The sequence below is a fragment of the Eptatretus burgeri genome, chromosome 4 (genome assembly GCF_056783735.1).
Source record: "Eptatretus burgeri isolate ZD-2024b chromosome 4, Ebu_testis_v1, whole genome shotgun sequence".
NCBI classification, from domain to species: domain Eukaryota; kingdom Metazoa; phylum Chordata; class Myxini; order Myxiniformes; family Myxinidae; genus Eptatretus; species Eptatretus burgeri.
This window is the reverse complement of record NC_140964.1, coordinates 126,639,606-126,660,081: the sequence shown is the minus strand read 5'-3', so window position 1 is coordinate 126,660,081 and position 20,476 is coordinate 126,639,606. Positions and strand designations below refer to the sequence as shown.

At 49.5% G+C, this 20,476-nt stretch overlaps 1 protein-coding gene across 2 annotated transcripts in view; it reads right to left on the bottom strand.

Annotated features, from left to right (window-relative positions):
• LOC147029058 (uncharacterized) overlaps nucleotides 1-13,737 on the bottom strand; it is a 108,158-nt gene extending 94,421 nt beyond the window's left edge. For both annotated transcript variants that reach the window (XR_015057815.1, XM_085879985.1), the window contains exons 1-4: nucleotides 12,351-13,737; nucleotides 11,269-11,840; nucleotides 4,688-7,291; nucleotides 4,396-4,474 (exon numbers count right to left, since the gene is read on the bottom strand). Coding sequence is in view for 1 of the 2 variants with exons in the window: in XM_085879985.1 (XP_085736111.1) it covers nucleotides 4,396-4,474; nucleotides 4,688-7,291; nucleotides 11,269-11,840; nucleotides 12,351-13,730 (4,635 nt within the window). In the remaining variant the exon portion in view is untranslated. The remainder of the gene's footprint in view (nucleotides 1-4,395; nucleotides 4,475-4,687; nucleotides 7,292-11,268; nucleotides 11,841-12,350) is intronic.
• Nucleotides 13,738-20,476: the final 6,739 nt, after the last annotated feature.

The following is a 20,476-nucleotide window of genomic DNA, read 5'->3' as shown; positions in this document are numbered from 1 at the left end:
CCAGGTAGGTCTGAGCGGGCAGGCCAATGCAAACCTGATCCATGGCTTTCTGCCACAAAGCTGGGGCCGAAGCAATCCCAAAACAGAGTCGGGTATATCGATAGAGTCCTTGACACGTGCTGATTGTCAAAAGCTCGCTACTCCCGGGATCCATCGGCAGGTGAAAATATGCATCACGCAGGTCTAGCTTCGTGAAGTATCGACTCCCCGCCAATCGTGCATATATTTCATCGATTGACGGCAAAGGATATTGCTCCACGCTGAGCCCCGGGTTAACCGTGGATTTGAAGTCCCCGCACAATCGGACGTCTCCATTCCGTTTCAGCACCGTGACAACCGGGGTGGCCCAATCCGAGCACGACACCCGTTCGATCACTCCACAGGCCTCCAGCCTATCCAGTTCACCCTTGACCTTGTCCCGCAGGGCATACGGCACCGGACGCGGTTTACAAAACCGAGGAACCACCCCCTCCTTCAAGAAGAGCTTTGCCTCCATGCCCTTGAGTTTCCCAAGGTCGTCGCTAAACAACCCTTGATGTCTTTGAAGAATCTCCTCCAACTGATCCTCCCACTGGCTCGGCACGGGTTGCACAAGGTGAACTGCGGCCCAGTCTAGCCTGATGCGGGCCATCCAATCTCGGCCGAGGAGAGACGGTCCCCTCCCCCGCACGACGTACAACGGAAGCGTGGCGACCTGGCCTTGATACCGCACAGACACGTCTGCCATCCCGACTGGCGTTATCTTCTCGCGGGTGTACGTGAACAGCGTGAGGTTTGACCTGATAAGCTTCAAGCCGTTGAGTCTACGCGCGGTCTGTTCGCCAATGAGCGACACCGCTGCTCCCGTATCGACCTGGGACGTGATCGGCGTTTTGTTCACTTCGACTTCCACCGTCATCGGGCGCGCCGTCGCCGGGCCAATCGAAAACAGGTCCATCAACGGCCGCTGGTTCCGCCCCGAGTCGCCTCGCACATCGCCGTCCATGACCTTAACGGTGGCCGGCGCCCCACGGCACACACGCGCCAAATGACCCACCTTGTGACAATTCAAACACACGTTGCCTTTACACGGGCACGCACGGCGCAGGTGTCGACCTACACATCCCAAGCATGTCCGCGGGGTCACCCCGCCGCACGCGCGGCGACGTCCAACCCACATCGAAGGTCGTGCGCGCGTCCCGGGGTGCCCGCGACCCTGCGCGGCCGGTGATGGCTCGAACATCCCCGCGAGTCTGCTCGACCGCTGTAGCCGTGCTGACTGCCGAGTAGAATGTAATGGCTTCACCCTTCAGCCGTAAAACCGCTGAAACCATCTTCGCATCTCGTAAACCAGCAATAAAACGATCTCTGAGCCGAGCTGGCCGCTCCCCCGCCGTGAACTTGCAGGCCACGGAAGAATGCCTAATCCGCGCCACGAAATCAGCGACGCGTTCCTCTGCCCCTTTCGAGAGGCGATCGAACTGGAATCGAGCGAGCTGTAATGACTTCTCCGGCGCCATGTGTGCTATCATCTTCTGCACAATGTCCCGAAACGACAGCTCGTCATCCCGGGGCCTGTTCGGTGCCACTAAATCACCCAGTAGCCGATAATGCTCCGGCGAAAGCGAAGCGAGCAAGATCGACTTCTGTTTGCTCTCGTCGACCACATCGTTCGCGCGGAAATAGCATCCCAATTGCTCCGAAAACAATTCGAAGTCGTCTCCGTCGAAAACGGGCACAAGTCCGTTTTCAACCATCCTCGTCAGCCAACTAGAGTGTACGAGGTGCAGTGGGACGCAAGAAGCACGCGCGCCAGCATCAACTCCGCTTTATTGCGCGACCAGAAGTACACTCCTGCCACCCCTAGCGGGCGAGGCATGATATACGAAAACCCAATCACGTGACACAGCACAGCTGAGAGAGACTCAAATGACATTCGTTACCTGCATAGTCCATGAGCGTCAGCTGCGGATGTATGGACATGTGGCTCATTTTCCTGACACTGATCCTGCTCACCAGATTCTCAGCGAGGGAGCCTCGTGAGTGGAGGAGGCCAATGGGCCGACCACCCGCCTCGTGACTGCAGCAGGTTGATCGGCATCCCAAGGAGATGGGGATGGGCCAGGCATCTGCCTGGGGGATGGTCAGACGGAGGCCCCTGGAGTACCGGCAGAAAGTGGATGCAGCGACGCGCTGCTCCGACGCATGCTCCCACACCAAACCTGATCTTGTGGCAGCTGAAGGCCATTACTATAGGAGGAGATTGGGACCATACTCTGTGCAGAGCGTTGGTGCTGCTTTCGCAGTCTCCTTGGCTATTGGGTACAATCCTGGACGGGTCGCCACTCCGACACAGTATACCAGCATGCTGGCACTGATTTTGCCGACCTCGGAAGGATGATAGGCCGAGTTAACCCCACCTAGTATTAATTTAACAGCTGAGCAGGATTTGCACTCAGGACCCAAGGATCCAAAGTCCGCCACCCTAACCATAAAGCCAACACCAGGCATTACTATAGTTCATGCTACCACGTACACAAGAAAGAGGAGTCTCCATCAGACAGTTGTGATAGCATGGAAGGTAGTAGGAAGCATGATGACACAATCTATCAGGCAGCAGAGAATTACTCGTACAGACTTATTTACATTCATGAGGAATTAGCTCTTTTTTATGCCTGAAGTGATGAGCACGATCAATCTCACATCACGCCTTATTTCTTCAATGAACATATATGGCGTTCACAAGGTTAAAGACAAACAAAAAGCAAATTTGTCATAAGTTGGAGTGTGAGTTTGGGGAATCACTTCATATTGTTCAGAATGGCAGTGGCAAATTGTTATCAACTGAGACACTGTTTCGTACTCATTGACAGAGCAGATAGAGACAGCTCTTTGTATACAGAAGTTAGTATCTCTCACCATCCAAAATGTCATTCTACTAACTAACCTTTTTATCAACCTGATCAATTAATACCACAGAAAATGTTTGTTTGATATTTTGAGTGTACGTCTTGACTGACAACCTACAATGTACGTTTCTTCTTTGTGTCACCTAAATTCCACAAATTGCATATCAAAAACGAGGTATTTATTTACCACAGATCCTGTTGAAGCACTGGGACAAACAAATTGAATTTCTTTACAAGAATATATTGCACCATTGTCAATCATATGCCATCACCATTTTTGAACTGCCATTGATATTTTGAATTTTAGAAAATGGCTTTCAATCAACAACTGTTTTACCTCAAAATGGCCTTTTCACATCAAATCCATGTGTTCAAATAATTGTAATGTATTTCTCGTATTTGGTGTCCTTTGAACTGCCATCCCAAGTCATTCAATAATTTGATTCTTTGAGTGATTTCAATTTTTTTTTTTGTTTTTTTAAGCAGTTTTTGACCCAAAAACGCCATTTCAATGGCAACCATAGGTCAAAATGCATGGAATTCACTCATAAATATTGCAGCTAGTCAAAGCCATATGTCACCCTCAAAAAGGTTTTATCAATGAAATCCAATTTTTTTTAAATTGGAAATCAAAATACATGGCTTTTGTTCAAAACTCGAATAAAGATGCCATTGTGCAATGGTCATCACGTCAAAATATGTTCCTCAGCCAGAGACCCTTCCAAAAAAACCCACTGAGGTTTTGCCACCCCAGGTGGTATCGTCATCTGCTCCGGCATATGGACCATATGTGGAAGAAGAGCAAATTATGTCAAGTTCATATTATGTCAAGTGGAAACAAAACAGGTAATCAAACAGAAGACCAAGAAGGAACCCGAAGAAGTAAAGAGCAAATATGGAGCCATCAGGAGGAACCTGGATAGAATTCGGGCTTCAGCCGCTACTCCACAAACCTCAAACCTGTTCAGGCGCAGCCAAGTGAGCCTTACAGAAAACTTTCTACAAGAATTCACTTTTCCTTCAAGAGATAGATAACGAAAGAGAGAAATAGAGAGTAAGAGAGATGAAAGAGAGATGAAAGAGAAGGAAAAGCAAGAATTAGAATAAAGAGAATTGTGAAAAAATTAGAAAGAAGTGTGAAAGGAATAAAGAACAAAGATGTTGAGAAGATCCCAGATAGATAGATTTCAGCAGTTACTCCCCAGGCTCAAACGTAGCAACATGGACAAGCTACCAGAGGGCACAAGCTACCATGGACAATAGACTCCTCCTGCATCTATGTTTTCTTGTACAGTATTGAATTGTCTGGTAAACACAGTATCCGAAGTTAAAAAATATGTATATAAAAAAATTAAAAAGGGTCAAATGGCACACTGCACATTTAAACCCAACTTATAAAGAATGAAAAATAAAGGTGATGGGGTCTAAAAATGCAAATTAAACTCCACTCATATTTGTTCATGAAAAGCATGAATACAAACCTGGCACAATGTGAGGTAGACAGTACCTGAGAAAAGGTGGAGGAAAGCTCTTCCACACTTGGCCCATGAAGTTCCTCCAATTCTTGAAGCTGCTTTTGCTGCTCTCTAAATGTAAAAATGCACAAATTCAGACATGTTTAAATTACAATAGCTTGAAATGAAAATGATACCTTCACATCCCATTCGCTATTCACTTTTACAAAGGAGGGCAAATGTTTGTAAGGTCGGGAAGATGAACAGGTCTACGAGTATTGTTAAACATTTCCGCTACCCTTCTTTGTCCTTTCCAGCTTTCCATGATCCCACACACTTTCATACCGAAGCATTTTAAGTTCCTTTGCAGCCTTCAAGATGATGTTGTGTTCATGAGGAGTAAGTGCCACCATTCCGTGGTGAGATGAAGGGTTTTCCGGCCCTTTGTCAGCGTATGCCATTGGAGGCGAAGGGGAAAGCTCCTGGTAGGGTGATGATGGTCGATGAGGAAGTGGTGGTAGTGAATGGCGTTCTACTCGCCAATCATGCTCTTCAGGAATCGGTAGCGGTGAGTTTGATGGGTACGCGTCTTCAAATGAAAAAGAATCAGCAGGCTCATAATCAAAATCGGTGCAGGGTGGGAGGCGGGGTCCCCAGCCCATCCCCCCTCTAGGCCTGCCCCAAGGAGATCTTGCTAAAGCTCGACACCAAGGACCCCTGGCAAACATGCCTCTTCTTGGAAAGGCACGGGTAAAATGCAGATCATGATGGAATGGTGGTGTCCAATGGCTTTGCATGTCAACAAAAGCCTCTTTCTCAACACCTTCATGAATATTTTGTCGTTCTTCTTTGTCAACTCCAAAATATGGGTCACCCGCATGCAACTGGTATCTCCGAATTGACCGCAACTCCCCAATTTTATCTTCATTCTCAATTATTTCGTCAACATCTCCCGTTTCAGGCACAGAATGCCTGCGGTCATTTAATCTTCCAGTTTCTATTTCCTCCCCTTCAATATTCTCTTGCATATCTCCCCCTTCAACCGTTGCCAAATAATTTCCAAACCATTCTGATTGATAAGGACCCCCACGACCACGCCCCATTCCAGGCCAGCCCTGGCGAACTAACCCAAAACCAAAAGGTCTGTTTGGTCGCAATGGTCGAAGGTGTGGATCTCTGTTGTTATACATTGTTGCAGACCGACCCCAGCCTGGTGCAAGCATACGTTCCAAGGGTGGGCCAGCTCTTTGGGGAGGAAACTGCATTGGGCCTGGGAACTCATCACGTGACCAATTTTCAGAAACATCCTGTCGATGAGGCCACTCCAAGTAATTTGGCGTGTCCATCAGATGAACATCATCTGGAGTTTCTTCCTCAAGCCTTTCCCCCATATTATGTCGCTCAAAGGGGCCAAGACAATTATCAAGAGGATGACGGAAGTCTTCCATTGGTATTTGAGGTCGAGTTCCTAATCGTGGTGCATTTGGAGAATCATCTTCATCTCCAATATGGTCCTTATATGATGGATCAGTAAATTGGGAAAATTGCCAAGTATTGTTGTCTGACCAGTGTTCCATTCCAGACTGTGGGAGGTCATGGGGAGACACTGACTCGCAGTGAGGCAGCATCCCACGGCGGGGAAACTGTCCACGGTGGGGAAACTGTCCACGAGGGGGAACCTGTCCACGAGGGGGAACCTGTCCACGAGGGGGAACCTGTCCACGAGGGGGAACCTGTCCACGAGGGGGAACCTGTCCACGAGGGGGGACCTGTCCACGAGGGGGGACCTGTCCACGAGGGGGGACCTGTCCACGAGGGGGGACCTGTCCACGAGGGGGGACCTGTCCACGAGGGGGGACCTGTCCACGAGGGGGGACCTGTCCACGAGGCAGAAGCAGACCTTGTGGGCACATTGGGCCCTGTGGAAATATTGGGCCCCGAGGAGGCACATGCACAAGGCCATGCTGAGGAACAGGGCCACGCTGAGGCATTGATCCTTGGGGAGGCATCGGACCACGGGTCGGTATCGGGCCGCGGGGAGCCATCGGGCCGCGGGGAGCCATCGGGCCGCGGGGAGCCATCGGGCCGCGGGGAGCCATCGGGTCATGGGGAGCCATCGGGTCATGGGGAGCCATCGGGTCATGGGGAGCCATCGGGCCGCGGGGAGCCATCGGGCCGCGGGGAGCCATCGGGCCGCGGGGACCCAACGGGCCGCGGGGACCCAACGGGCCGCGGGGACCCATCGGGCCGCGGGGACCCATCGGGCCGCGGGGACCCATCGGGTCGTGGGGACCCATCGGGCCACGGGGAACCATCGGGCCGCGGGGTTCCATCGGGTCGTGGGGAGGCATCGGGCCATGGGGAGGCATCTGGCCGTGTGGAGGCATCGGGCCACGGGGAGGAATCGGGCCCCGGGGAGGCATGGGGCCACGGGGAATCATCGGGCCACGGGGAATCATCGGGCCACGGGGAAGCAATGGGCCACAGGGAAGTAACGGGCCACGGGGAGATGTCGGGCCACCGGGAGGCGTCGGGCCACCGGGAGGCGTCGGGCCACCGGGAGGCGTCGGCCCACCGGGAGGCGTCGGCCCACCGGGAGTCGTCGGCCCACCGGGAGTCGTCGGCCCACCGGGAGTCGTCGGCCCACCGGGAGTCGTCGGGCCACCGGGAGTCGTCGGGCCACCGGGAGTCGTCGGGCCACCGGGAAGGGTCGGGCCACTGGGAGGGGTCGGGCCACGGGGAGGCGTCGGGCCACGGGGAGGAGTCGCACCACGAGGAGGCGTCGGACCACGGGGAGGCGTCGGACCACGAGGAGGAATCAGGCCACGGGGTAGCATCTGTCCATGGGGAGGCATCGGACCACGGGGAGGCATCGGACCACGGGGAGGCATCGGACCACGGGGAGGCATTTCGCCTTTCGTGGAGATAAGTGGCTGTTGTGACCAAGACCTGCACAAGCACAGCAAACAGATGAGAACGTTATCTTTCATAAACATTCACAACGATGAGTGATGCACCATATTATTACAGCAAAATGACAATCACATAAAAAACAGACATGCACTGGCTGTTTTGGTTAGAGTTAAACTCTCTCAAACAATAATAATAACAATAAAAACGATTTCTTATAATGCTTCATCTTCCTCTTTCACACGTGTGGTACTCGACTGTATCATTATTCAAGACTCTTATTCAATTTCAACAGACTGCTCTCAATTCGACCTTTCATTCATACCTTGCATAAAAATCCAACTGTTACAGCGTTTCTTCTCTCCATTCTCTTAATTTGCCTTTATTCCATCCATCAAGAAATGTCTTTAATCGCATCTCTGAGCTAGAAATTAAAAAAAAAAGTTTGCTACGAGTGTTCACTTTCCATCAACCATTCTTTTTTTCCAACTTCAGTGCCTGCCAGCTCACCTCTCTCTCAGCCCTCCCTCTCAAAGCAACCATCCCACATCTTCCTCCAAGCCTCCCTCTCACCTTTCTCAAAAGCTCCACCCTCACCTTTCTCCCTCAACTCTCCCCACTCACGCTTCTCCCACCATTCACCTCCCCTCACTCACCCTTTTGAAAGCTGCCTCCTTCCCCTGCCCTCTCACCTCCATCTCATCACTCCACCTCCTAAAATCCTCAACTGCCATCTACCCCCTCTCCCCCCCTCCGCCAGCACCACAGTATCTTTTCTCCACCTCAACCGGCCCCCTCCCCGAGCTATTCTGGAGTCTTCCACACTTACAACAACTCTCCTTACCAACCCCCCTCCTCCCTTGTCCTGCCCTCCCTCTCCTGCACGCAAAGCCTCCTCCCCTCCCTCTTCATGAACAGTGTGGACCTCAAATATCCAGGGTCTTCGCTCAAACCTTACAGATCTTTCCATGCAGGTTGCCACTGACAAACCAGACAAAAGGCCGAACAGAAACTTTCCACCCTCAAGACGTCTCTGACTCACAAGTTTCTCTCCATGGTTACTCCATTCTCCGGGATGACAGAACTGAGCCTCGTCCTGGTGGAGGAGTTGCTCTCTTCATCAAAGACTCTATTCCTCACTCTCCATGCACTGTCCTCACTGCCCCACACCCCCAGGAATACCTCTGGCTACGGCTTCCCCTCCACGCCCACCTCATGTTTATATGTGTACTGCACCGTCCACCAAACAGTGATGACTCCATTTACACCTCACGATCCGAAAACATGGAACAACTTCTATCTTCTCATCCGAACTCTCTTCCTCATATGTGGTGACTTCAATTGTCATCATGGCAGTTGGCGAGGTGTGGGTACCTCTCTCACCTGTCATGGCACTTCAGCAAAAGCTTTCTGCAACTCATTGGGACTGACTCAATCGGTCAATTTCCCGACCCGGATCTCAACCAATGGTAGTCGATCTCTTCTGGATCTGATTTTGACAAATGTCCCTGAAAATATCTGATGTTCTTCCTCCACTCCAATCGGTTCTTCTGACCACGTACTTGTCAAAGTGGACATCTCTCTGGCTGTTATCAGAGAACCACCTCAGCGCCGTCGAATCTGGCATTTCACTCAAGCTGATTGGCAGGGTCTCCAAGCAGCCATCAAACTTCGACACTGGTTTCCCATCGCTACTCTCGCCAACATCAACTCATCCTGGTAATTCTTTCAAAGAAACTTCCTCTCCCTCATGCACAGATTTATCTCCTCTCGTCTTCAGCTGTCCTACCCTTCCTCCTACCCATGGTTCATTGAAGCTTGTGGCGAGGTAGTTGTCCTGAAACTTGCCTTTGCTTCATGGAAAGCAAACCCAACTGAGGGTAATCTCAGTTCCTTCCATAAAGCTTGGAACAAGTGTGTATCTTCCCTCAGGAGAGCCATAAAACAACATCTTTCTAAGCTTAAGTCTGAACTCTCAAACCTCTCTTCCTCTTCCAAATCCTGGTGTCATCTAATCAAATCGGTTTCTGGTGTATGTATGTTCCCCCTCCATTACCTCAAATGGCCGCACTGCTGATATAGCATGCGAAAAGGCTGAATGCCTGAACTCAGTGTTTGCATCAAAATCTTGTGTCCAAAATCCATCGCTTTCTGCACCCACCATTCCCGGTCACACCCAACTGTCCCTGGATTATGTGTCCTTTTCTCCTGACAAAGTGGACAGCTTGCTGTCAAACCTTGACTCAAATTCTGCAACCGGTCCAGACGGCATCAGCCCACGTGTCCTAAAAACCTGCTCCTCTGCTCTTGCTCACCCCCTCTCTTTTTTTTATTCACCCCTCATTTGCTCAAGGTCATCTGCCTGCTGCTTGGAAATCAGCAAAGATTACAGCTCTGCATTAAAAAGGTGCAAAAATAGATCCTTGCAACGACAGACCAATCAGCCTTCCCCCAATCATCAGCAATGTTAAGGAATCCATCATCGCTTGAGACATTAAGCCTTCCTCTTCTGCAGTGGCCTGATTTCCGATCATCAATTTGGTTTCAGACCAGGTCAGTCTACCCTGAATATGCTGCTTCTGCTCTCCCAACAATGGATGGAGGTACTCAATTCCAGACATGAAATCAGAGCCATATCCCTCGACATATCATATGCTTTTGACACGGTCTGGCACCCTGCCCTGCTCACCAAACTCTCTTCCTATGGAATCCAGGGCCATCTCCACTCATGGCTTGCAGACTTCCTCTCCTGTCGCAGTCAATGTGTGGCACGAAATGGAGTTCTTTCATCCCCTCTTCCTGTCCAGGCTGGAGTTCCTCAAGGCAGCATTCTGGGCCCTATTCTTTTTCTGGTTTTCATCGATGATCTCTCTGACTCTGGAAAATCCTCTTTATCTCTTTGCTGATGACTCCACCCTCTGCCTTACCATCTGTCATCCCTCAGACCGACAAGCTGCTTCACTCAATGCAGATCTGGGTCTAAATCAGAAACTGGTCCAACACGTGGAACATGTCTTTCAATCCGGACAAATGTCACACTCTCACTATGTCTCTTCGTAAGCACCATTTGGAACCCCCCCCCCCATCCACTTTCTCAACAATCCTCTGGAAGAAGTCCTTTCTTTCAAGCTTCTGGGTCTAACTCTTTGCCATGATCTTTCCTGGGAAAGCCACATTTCCAACCTGGCCTCCAAAGCCAATCGCCGACTGGGAATCCTCCGTCATGCAAAGTCCTTCCCCGGCCCACTTGAGCTCCCGACCACACACAAAGCTTTCATCCGCAGCCTGATGGAATACTGCTCTCCCCTCTGGGCTGGTGTTCCTGCCTCTCACCTTTCTCGGCTTCACGCTGTGGAAACCAAGGCATTTCGGATCATTGGCATCTCCCGCGATGAGGCTGAGTCTTTGGGCCTCTCAACACAGGCAGGTCCGTGCTCTTTCTGTCTTTGTCTCCTCTCGTCTCGCCCCCTCCCACCCTTGCTGTTTCTGTGATTTGTCCCCACTATATTTCCGCAGGGCGCTCAAGGTCCTCCAACAACCCCCTTCTGGTAAAACTACCAATATCACGAATCACTGCTCACCTTCATTCTTTCATTCCTCCTTTTCCCCACCTTTGGAATAAACTCCCTCACTCTGTGCAATCCCATTCTTCCCTCCAGGCCGTCAAAACAGCTGTTCACCACCACCTATCATCCCCCATCCAAATCCTCAATCATTTCTACTCCCGTTAATCCACCCCAAACCCACCTCCTTCAAATTCCCTGCTTTCCTTCCTGAAAGTCTCTGTAATATCTTTGTTGTATACCCCGTGTTCCCCGCCCATTCCCTCTCCCTTCCACAGATCTCCTAATGTCTCCGTTCCCCACTGTTTTGTCCTTCCCATTCCCGCCCCTCTTGTCTCATGCCCCCCTTGCTGTGCGTTGTGTGTATGCTCTCATACGAGCCTTGACAAGGTATACAAAAAAAAAGTTGTGTAAAAGTGATCATTTTGGAACTTGCCAGTGCAGGCAACTCACCTGAGATCTTCAGGGTTTGGGAGGAGTGGACCAGGCTGGCAAGACAAATTGTCCTTTGTGGTGTCCAAAGTTGATCTTGAAGAGCTGTGATCCCATCTGTTGGATCCCTCATCCTTGTCCGTTTTTAAAATTGACATTTCTTTGTTTATAGCCAGCTGTTCATGGGGGGGCAATGGACATTTCTGTCCTGATGCAAATGACTCCTGTGAGTCTGCAGCTTGGGTTTCTGTGATTGCCTCAGAAATAGGGGACACTGTATTCACTTCACCAGTGGAAGTGGTGACTGGGGATTGGCAACTATCGCTTACTTCCTCTGTGGTGGTAGGGGTTTTAGTTTTAGCTTTCTCCACTACACTATGTTCTTCAATACGCCTACGAATCATCTTCTTTGTTGTTTCAACCTGCTCTTTCCATTGCTGCCATTGGCTTTCAAACTGAGCAACCATAGAACGGTTTGGATGCAAACCATGCTGCTCCTTCCAAGCAGAAAACTGCTGCTCCCAAGATGAATACATGGTGTCCAGGTTCTCAAGTTGTGCCTCTAGCTCCTGAACATTGTCTCGAGAGTTCAGCTGCACCACAAATTGACAAACACAAAGAAAGAGAGATGCACACATGTACGGATGCAAATGCATGAGCACCAAAACAAGGAGGCATAAACACACATTTCGCTTTGTTTCCAATTAAATAATAACAAACACAAAAATAAATGCTTAGAATAAAAACATTTTACAAAATATGCAAAAATGAATGAAGTGCCAAAACTGAAATAATTCCTGTTTATAAAAAGTTCATGAATGAATGTTGTTTATTTTTTAAAGGAGCAATATGCATTACACCTGTCTTTATTCTTTGCAACCAAATCTCAATGCCAGGTAACCCAATCACAAACAATTTGGCAAAAACATTACCATTTAACTTTGAATTTGCTCAGAGCTATCGCAATTTATTAGTGCATCTTAAGCAACCATAAATATAACCACTTACCAACACAAAATATCAGCCACTATCCACGCAAACCCTAACCACCACCACCAAAATAATGCAACTACGACTATTTCAAAAGCCCTCACAGGTTGTACCTTTTCCTGAAAATTTGACAACTGTTGGATGAGTAGCTGCAATGGTGTCCACTCTGTGCATTGTTGCGGTTGCTGGGGACGCTGTTGGGGCTGCGGTGTATGCTGTTGCTGCTGCGGTGTACGCTGTTGCGGCAGCGGTGCGTGCTGTTGCGGCTGCGATGCGTGCTGTTGCGGCTGCGATGCGTGCTGTTGCGGCTGCGATGCGTGCTGATTCGGTGCGTGCTGTTGTTGCTGCGGTGCGTGCTGTTGTGGCTGCGGTGCGTGCTCTTGTGGCTGCGGTGCGTGCTCTTGTGGCTGCGGTGCGTGCTCTTGTGGCTGCGGTGCGTGCTCTTGTGGCTGCGGAGCGTGCTGTTGCGGCTGCGGTGCGTGCCGTTGCGGCTGCGCAGGGTGCTGTTGCGGCTGCGGAGTATGCTGTTGTGGCTGCTGTTGCGGCTGTGCTGGATATTGTTGAGGCTGTGCTGGATACTGTTGCGGCCGTGCTGGATACTGTTGCGGCCGTGCTGGATACTGTTGCGGCCGCGGTGGATACTGCTGCGACTGCGGTGGATACTGCTGCGACTGCGGTGGATACTGCTGCGACTGCGGTGGATACTGCTGCGACTGCGGTGGATACTGCTGCGACTGCGGTGGATACTGCTGCGACTGCGGTGGATACTGCTGCGACTGCGGTGGATACTGCTGCGACTGCGGTGGATACTGCTGCGACTGCGGTGGATACTGCTGCGACTGCTGTGGATACTGCTGCGATGTATGCTGTTGTGGCTGCATTGGAAACTGCTGTGGATGTGATGGAAACTGCTGCGGCAGCAATGGTGGTCGCAGTGACTGCCGGGCTGATTGATGCGTCAGTTGCTGCGGAGGCTTCTGCGGAGGCGGCTCCTGCGGAGGCGGCTGCTGCTGTGGAGGCGGCTGCTGCTGTGGAGGCGGTTGCTGCGGAGGTGGCCGCTGCGGAGGCGGCTGCTGCGAAGGGGACTGCTGTGGAGGCGGCTGCTGCGGAGGCGGCATCTGCGGAGGCGGCTGCTGTGGAGGCGGCTGCTGCGGAGGCCGCGTCTGCTGTGGTGAACACAGGGGAGGAGGGCATTGTGGAGGACACTGTGGTGGAGGACCCTGTGGAGGAGGCCCCTGTTGCAATGGCGGTGGTTGTTGCAGTGGTGGTGGAATATGTGGAGGCAGTGGCAAGTGAGGAGGTGGTGGTAGATGTGGAGGTGTAGGCAGAGGTGGTGGAGGCCGCATCTGCATTTGCATCTGCATCTGAATGTGATGCATCTCCATCAGCTTTTGTTGTTGCTGCCATTGTGCTGCAGCATATTTCAGCTGTTGTAGACGCTCTTCCTCCTCAGGGTCTGTCGCAGCCTCAAGCTGTGACTGCACACGATCCATAAAAGAAAACTTTCACTCAAAATTTCATATTGTATTTATCTTTCTCATAAACATGGATTTCCTCAAAAAAACTTAGATCAATAAGTTGCTGCGTTAAACAAGACTTTAGAGTACTAATGTAATCCAAAGAGTAGCATAATTAAAATAAAATAAAATAACATATATTTAATTATGTGGCAAACCAATATCAATCTATTTATATCTATCTATATATTACTAAAACTCTCATCTTGTATATATGTATGTATGTTCCCAAAATACAGCCAAAACGGTACACGATAGCGCAAAATTTTTAGGGCCACCTTACTCACCATTCTCCTGCGGTGTGCAGGATCAAGTTTCGTTCCAATCGGGCAACAAAAAAATTACGAAAAAAAACAATTCCCCATTCAGTCAAGTACTCTTCGGGAGAATTTGATCAGTGCAAACAACCTGAGCGGTATAGTTCGCAGGAGCTTTCATTTATTTATTTTATTTTTTGAAATGATTTTTTCATCAACCGCTGTCACAACAGGAACCCAACAGGTTCACGGATCGTCTAGTATATTACTGAAACTCTCATCTTATTGGGTGGTCACTAGACTACCCTGAGTCTCAGGTTTTCCGTCTGTCTGTATGTCTGTCTGTTTGTATGTAATGGACAGCTCTGGAGGCCAGGAGTCAACTGGTTTTGATGAAACTCAACTGGAAGGTTCATACCAGGATCTAGTTGTATGCTTTTGAGCACCGTTGCTATGGACGCCACCGTTGCCTAGCAACGGGACTTTGAAATTTTTGAAAAAATCTGAAAAATATTTTTATATATTATTTTCTGAAAATCAAAAATCGGATTCCGTGCTTTTATGCGCACTATAATCAACCTCTGTCAAAAATTTTCAGCCCGATCCGTCAAAAACTGTATGACTAGTTGCAATTATATTACCAAATGCTTTCACCACAACGTTCGCGTTGGGATTCCCTAACGTAGGGTTAGGGAATCAAACACAAATGATGAATGGACAGTTGCTCGTCATGTTCCAATATGGAACTTTCAAACTTGCCTTAGTCTAGCGACCACCCATGTCGCCGACCGGCTTGTATGTATGTATGTATGTATGTATGTATGTATGTATGTATGTATGTATGTATGCATGTATGTATGATGCCGAAATACAGCCAAAACGGAACACTATAGCGCAAAAATTTTAGGGCCACTGATGGGAAAAATTCCTTTTTAAACAAGTTTTCTTTTTCCTTTAAATGTACTCACTGCTTGCTCAATACACATGAATTATAATCAATTCCTTATGTTCATTTATTATTCATTTCTTTGTATTGAAAAGTGTACAATCACATTGTCTTAAACCAAGGATATTTACCGGGACCTGTAACCGAATGTTTTATCTCCCACTCCCTTTGTGTCTGTCTTTACCTCTCCTCTACTCCCTCCTTGTCTGCTTCTAGTATCTTCCTCTTTGATTTTACAACTTTTTGACCAGTAAGATGCCTTTCTCATGTAAAACCAGTCTCACCAAGGCCAGCTGTAGGTCATCATGACCAAGCTCCCCTGTCTTTGCTTTGTTCTCCCAAACCCCCTCCACTCCTCCCAAGGCATATATTGTTCCAGATCTGGCAGCCATGAGCACTCAACATTCAGGTCCCCAGAGCTCAGTTATTTTTATCAGTAAATGTGGATAGATAGCTCCCTTTCCCCTATGTCTAATGGGAATTAAGTGTGCATGCGCTGCGAAGTTATTTTATAGATAGGATTTTTACACTTGTAACAACAAAACGCCTTCACCTTGCTTCCTCAACCCGACGCCATAACGCCCGTGGGCGGAGTTCAAGGAGGGACCTTGCGGCAGCTCTCGACAAATCAGGGAGATGCGAGCAAGTTTGCCGTCGGTCGGCCAATGGGTGCAGAGCGAGCTCCAAGAGAAGCAGAGCCTCTTCGGGGGGGTGGGGGATTGAGACGCCCCGACACACCCCCCGACCAATCATGGAGAGACGATCGATTCCCCCCCCCGACAAATGAGGGGTGCGGAGAGGTGAGACACGTCCCCCCCACCCCCGACACCAGGGAGGGAAGAAATAGACGGGACGGCGCGGTCATCTGGTTTTTCAAGTCCCGCCCAGCCGGATCCTCAAGGGCCGCACGAGGCGGGAAGGTCCAAGATAGCTCTGGTTTCCAGCTCATCTTCCCTCAATCTGGGAACATTCAATAACGACCATAGAGGTCCATCTTCTTTTGGGTATTTTGGGTATTTGGGTGTGTGCATGGGTGTGTCCTTGGGCCCCGTCTATACGTAGAAACTGTTTAGTGCCTGCTTTCATTGTACATTGCTTCGTAGGATAACTCTGCTCTTTGTGTGTTCCCTTCCCCTCATTGTAAATAAATACCCCTATTGTTGAATGTATCAGCTCGTTTCTGTGTTTCTTTCATTGGTTTAGCGTGTTGGGAAATTGGGAAGCGGCAAATTGTGCATTTGGACCTACGGACCTCGGTAACCATCCGCTCGGGTTACGCACGGTTCGAGCACGCTAACGGCTCGTTCCGCTCAAGCTCCGCCGAGGGTGAATTTCCCCGGTAGTTTGGACGACGTGGGTATTTAGGTAAATTGAAATTGGCAATCGACCCCATCCCATTGGCGATCTTCCTATTCGCGGTCGACCTATTGGCAATCTTCGGTCCGATAAGAGACCCGTCAGCTCCGGAGTTATCGGGGTGACAACCTATAAATTCTGGGTGTTCGGTGGAGCCGACTCTACTGCTCCATCTAGCGGTCGTGCTCGCCAACAACACCCGGCCCCAAAACAATATATCGGAAAAATGTAAGCTTGGTTTAGTGCAAATCATTGTGAATGTTACCACATCTCAGCGTTTTGGACTCCGTGGTGCCGCAAAATAAATGTTTTGATCGAATGTACTTTCCTTGTGAACAGTGGATTATTTGTGGATTGCAAAATTGAGTAATAATATTTTACACTGAGTCTGCTTACTAATTCCACAACAAATTTGGTGCCACGACTCGGATGTACTAAATCCTTGGAGGCAATCCATGGTCCGGAGGGACAGCGAACGCTTGAGTATCGCAGACTAGAAGGTAAGCGGAGAGCGTTCGCCCCATCCCTGATGGCGGGCCTGTCCTCAGCGGGTAACATACATCGACAAAGGAAAGTACATGTCAGAGAATTTTTATTGATCGGCCTGAGGGGATGCGAAGCCTGGTGTTGGCTTTGTGGTTCGGGTGGTGGCTTGGGATCCGAGGGTCCTGAGTTCAAGCCCCGTTGGCTGCTGAATTAAAATACACCATGAGGGTGACTCAGCCTGTCATCCTTCCGAGGTCGGCAAAATGAGTTCCAGTGTACTGGTAAGGGGCACACTGCATCAGCGGCATAGCCGCGTCCCAACCAATGATGCAACCAGCAGCCGCAGGCTGCACTCGATATAGAGAGAGGGGGGATCCTGCAGTGACAAACCGCTTCAGCCGATGGGGCTAACAGAGATCAGAGATCTCTTTATGGGGAGCTTGAGTCTCCGCCGTACCTTGAGCGAGTTAATTACTCGGCCCACTGTGCTGTACTCGCAATAGCAGGCGGAGGGGAAAAGGCCATCCCCTCTGGCCAAAGGGGGGGAGGGTTGGAGTCCCACCTCCGCAAAGAGAGGGGTTCGAGGCCCAGCTCGCTGTGATTGTGTATGAGGGGTATGTGGTTCGAACTAACCGTACTATATAGTTGTTTTATTACAGTGCTGGCCAGCATTTGTTGTATTATCTCCATATTGAAATGCACATTTCATGGTATTTGTGACCTGGTAACGATTTGCAGGATGGGAAATACTGGTGGAAAGAGTGATGAGATTGGGTATACCGAAGCAACCTGCCCCAGGCCAGCAAAGGGACATGCGCAAAATATATGTTCGATAAATACGGACCTGATTCTGTGAGAGACGTTGCGAATTGGTGCGAGTGGACTATGAATAGTAAATTGCCTTTTCCTGAGAATGGTACTTTTGATCGAGATTGTTTGAACCACTTTAGGAAAATGTTTGAGGAAAAAGGAAAGGACAAAAAGACCTCAAGGCACGTACACTGGGGAGCGTATATGGACTGGATGGAAGAGTGTAGGGATGGGGTCGAGAAAACACGGCTGTTAAACCTAAAGGGTCAGCTGGACCAGGTGACCATGCAGATGCACGTGAGACTTGAAAATAAATAAAAAAAGAAACAGCAAGCCGCCCCTGTGGAGTTCGAGGATGATGGGGAAGAGTTGGATAGGTGGCCTGACCCTGTTCCAGACATAGTGCCAACGGCGCCGCCGCTCGAGGACGAAGAACTGGGTGCAGAGGGCGAGGATGGTACTGGGCAGGATGCGCATCAAAGAGGAGCCACTGGAGGAATACCAAAAGAGGAGATTACGGAGAGCATTAAGAGAAAATATGCTGCGACACAACGACTAGAGAGGGCTCCCCCTTGGTGGCAGGGTCAGAGTGCAGACCCGATCAAGAAAGACCACAGTGGAGGCTGCGAGCTGCTTCATTTCCACCACCTCCGCCCCATAACCTGTTCGCTTTATGACAGAGAACGGAAGGGACCTCATCTGAATTACCGTTTCTGACTTCAAAACTGCTTGACGAACCGAGACTGACTTTGACAATTGAAGGCCGAGAGATTCTTTTCCTGGTGGACACGGGGCAACTAAATTTGCGATCACAAAAAGTGACTTTCAAAAGCACCTTTATCGTGGGAACAAATAAAGGTTGTAGCTCGAGTTTCAGGCATTGCCATGGCGATCCCACTGTCTGAACTACTACGGGTAGAGATTGGACCTTTGTCGGCACAACATGCATTTTTGATGGTGACTGACAACGCCAATTAATCTGTTGGGAAGAGACCTATTATGGAAGCTGAATTGTAGAGTGAAATGTACTCCTGACTGAGTGTACTTGGATATGCCTCACGAATCGCATACAACGATGCTGAATTTATTGCAGGAAAATACAAAGAATCTTGTAAACCAGTGGACTGTGACGGAGGGTGAAGCATATAACCATTTGCAGGTGTGCGTATCTGATTTGAAGAGGAGCATACCGGAGGTGTGTGACTGGGTAAGTCAGCATCACATTGACACGAACAGGGTGCAGACTCGATTACATTGCATTACAAATTGCGACGTTAAGGGAAAAGATTACGTCTATGCGAGGGAAACAATTTCGAAATTACACCAGAGTTTTGACGTAGCATTGGGAACAATGCGGATTGGGAAACAAGGGAATAGCCTGGAGGTGCATCTGATGCAGGAGCAATTGAAAATGTGAAATCAACCGTCCATTGTTACACCACATGTTACCAAAGCGATTGCGAGAGGTTACAAAACAACGGACATTGGGCACATGGTAACCCATCTAAAACGGGCATCGAAAACAACTTTGGTAGGGTCTAGCCAAGTAAAGGGACTATGGAAAATCGGGGCAGATGGATATTGTTGGTCAGGCTGTGTTGGAACTGTAAAGGCTGTGTTTGAGATGGTTGATCTCAGAAACAACGGGGTCAGAGAAATTACCTGGACTACGAGAGCAGGTCCCGACTTGTCTGTGGGCAACACATGCTAATGACGTGGGTCGAATTAGAAGCATGCACCCAGTAAAGATCAATATAGATACATCAAAGAAGCTGCCTCGCAAACCGCAATACCCATTGCGTCCAGAAGCGGAACAGGGATAGCTCCCGTAGTGGAAGCGGTATTGAAGCAAGGAACAATTATTCCCACATTCAGTCAATGCAATACGCCGATCTTACGCGTGCGAAAACCCAGAAAGTCGACGTGGAGGTTTGTACAGGAGCTGAGGGCGGTGAATGAGGCTGTCATCCCCACCTACCCCATCGTCCCAAATCCAGCTACCATTCTGTCAAGTATCCCAAGTAACTCTACCCATTTTACTGTAATAGATCTTTGTTCAGCTTTCTTTAGTGTACCGATAGCCCCTGAGTCACAATTCCTTTTTTCGTTCACATATCAAGGTAGACAATATACTTGGAATGTGCTTCCACAAGGATACAGCGAGAGCCCTACTTTTTCCTGAGCATTGAAAGACGACCTCGATGACATAGTTTTTCCCAGCGGATCCACATTGATCCAGTATGTTGATGACCTGCTCATCTGTTTAACGTCAAAGGAAGCATGTAAACAAGATACTTTGACACTGTTGGGGGCCTCAGCAAAGAAGGGACACAAAGCCTCGAAAGCCAAATTGCAGTTTTGTCAGCAGGAGGTAAAATATTTGGGACCCATTTTGAAGGGAGATACCAGACGTGTCTATCTGGAGCGTATATCTGCAAGATGAAAACTGCCCAAGCTAACTACCACGAAACAGATGAGGTCTTTTCTCAGGGCGACAGGCTATTGCAGGCAGTGGATACCTGACAATGCCGCCTTAGTGCGCCCCCTGCTGGAAATTGGTTCGACGAGCGCGCCCAATCCACTGACATGGATGCAAGAAGCAGACGAGGCTTTTGCGACACTCAAGCAAGCTCTGTCCTCTGCTCCCGCTTTGGGTATACCAAACGATGAAAAACCTTTCCATTGGTACGCAAATGAGAGTAGGACTTCGTGCAATCGGTGCTGGCTCAGAAGCATGGAAATAAGTTATGGCCCGTCGCCTATTACAGTACTAAATTGGATCCGGTGGCGCAAGGATTCAAATCCTGTTTAAGAGCAGTGGCAACCGCTTCGCTCGCAGTGCAGGCGACAGAACCACTCGGAGTGGG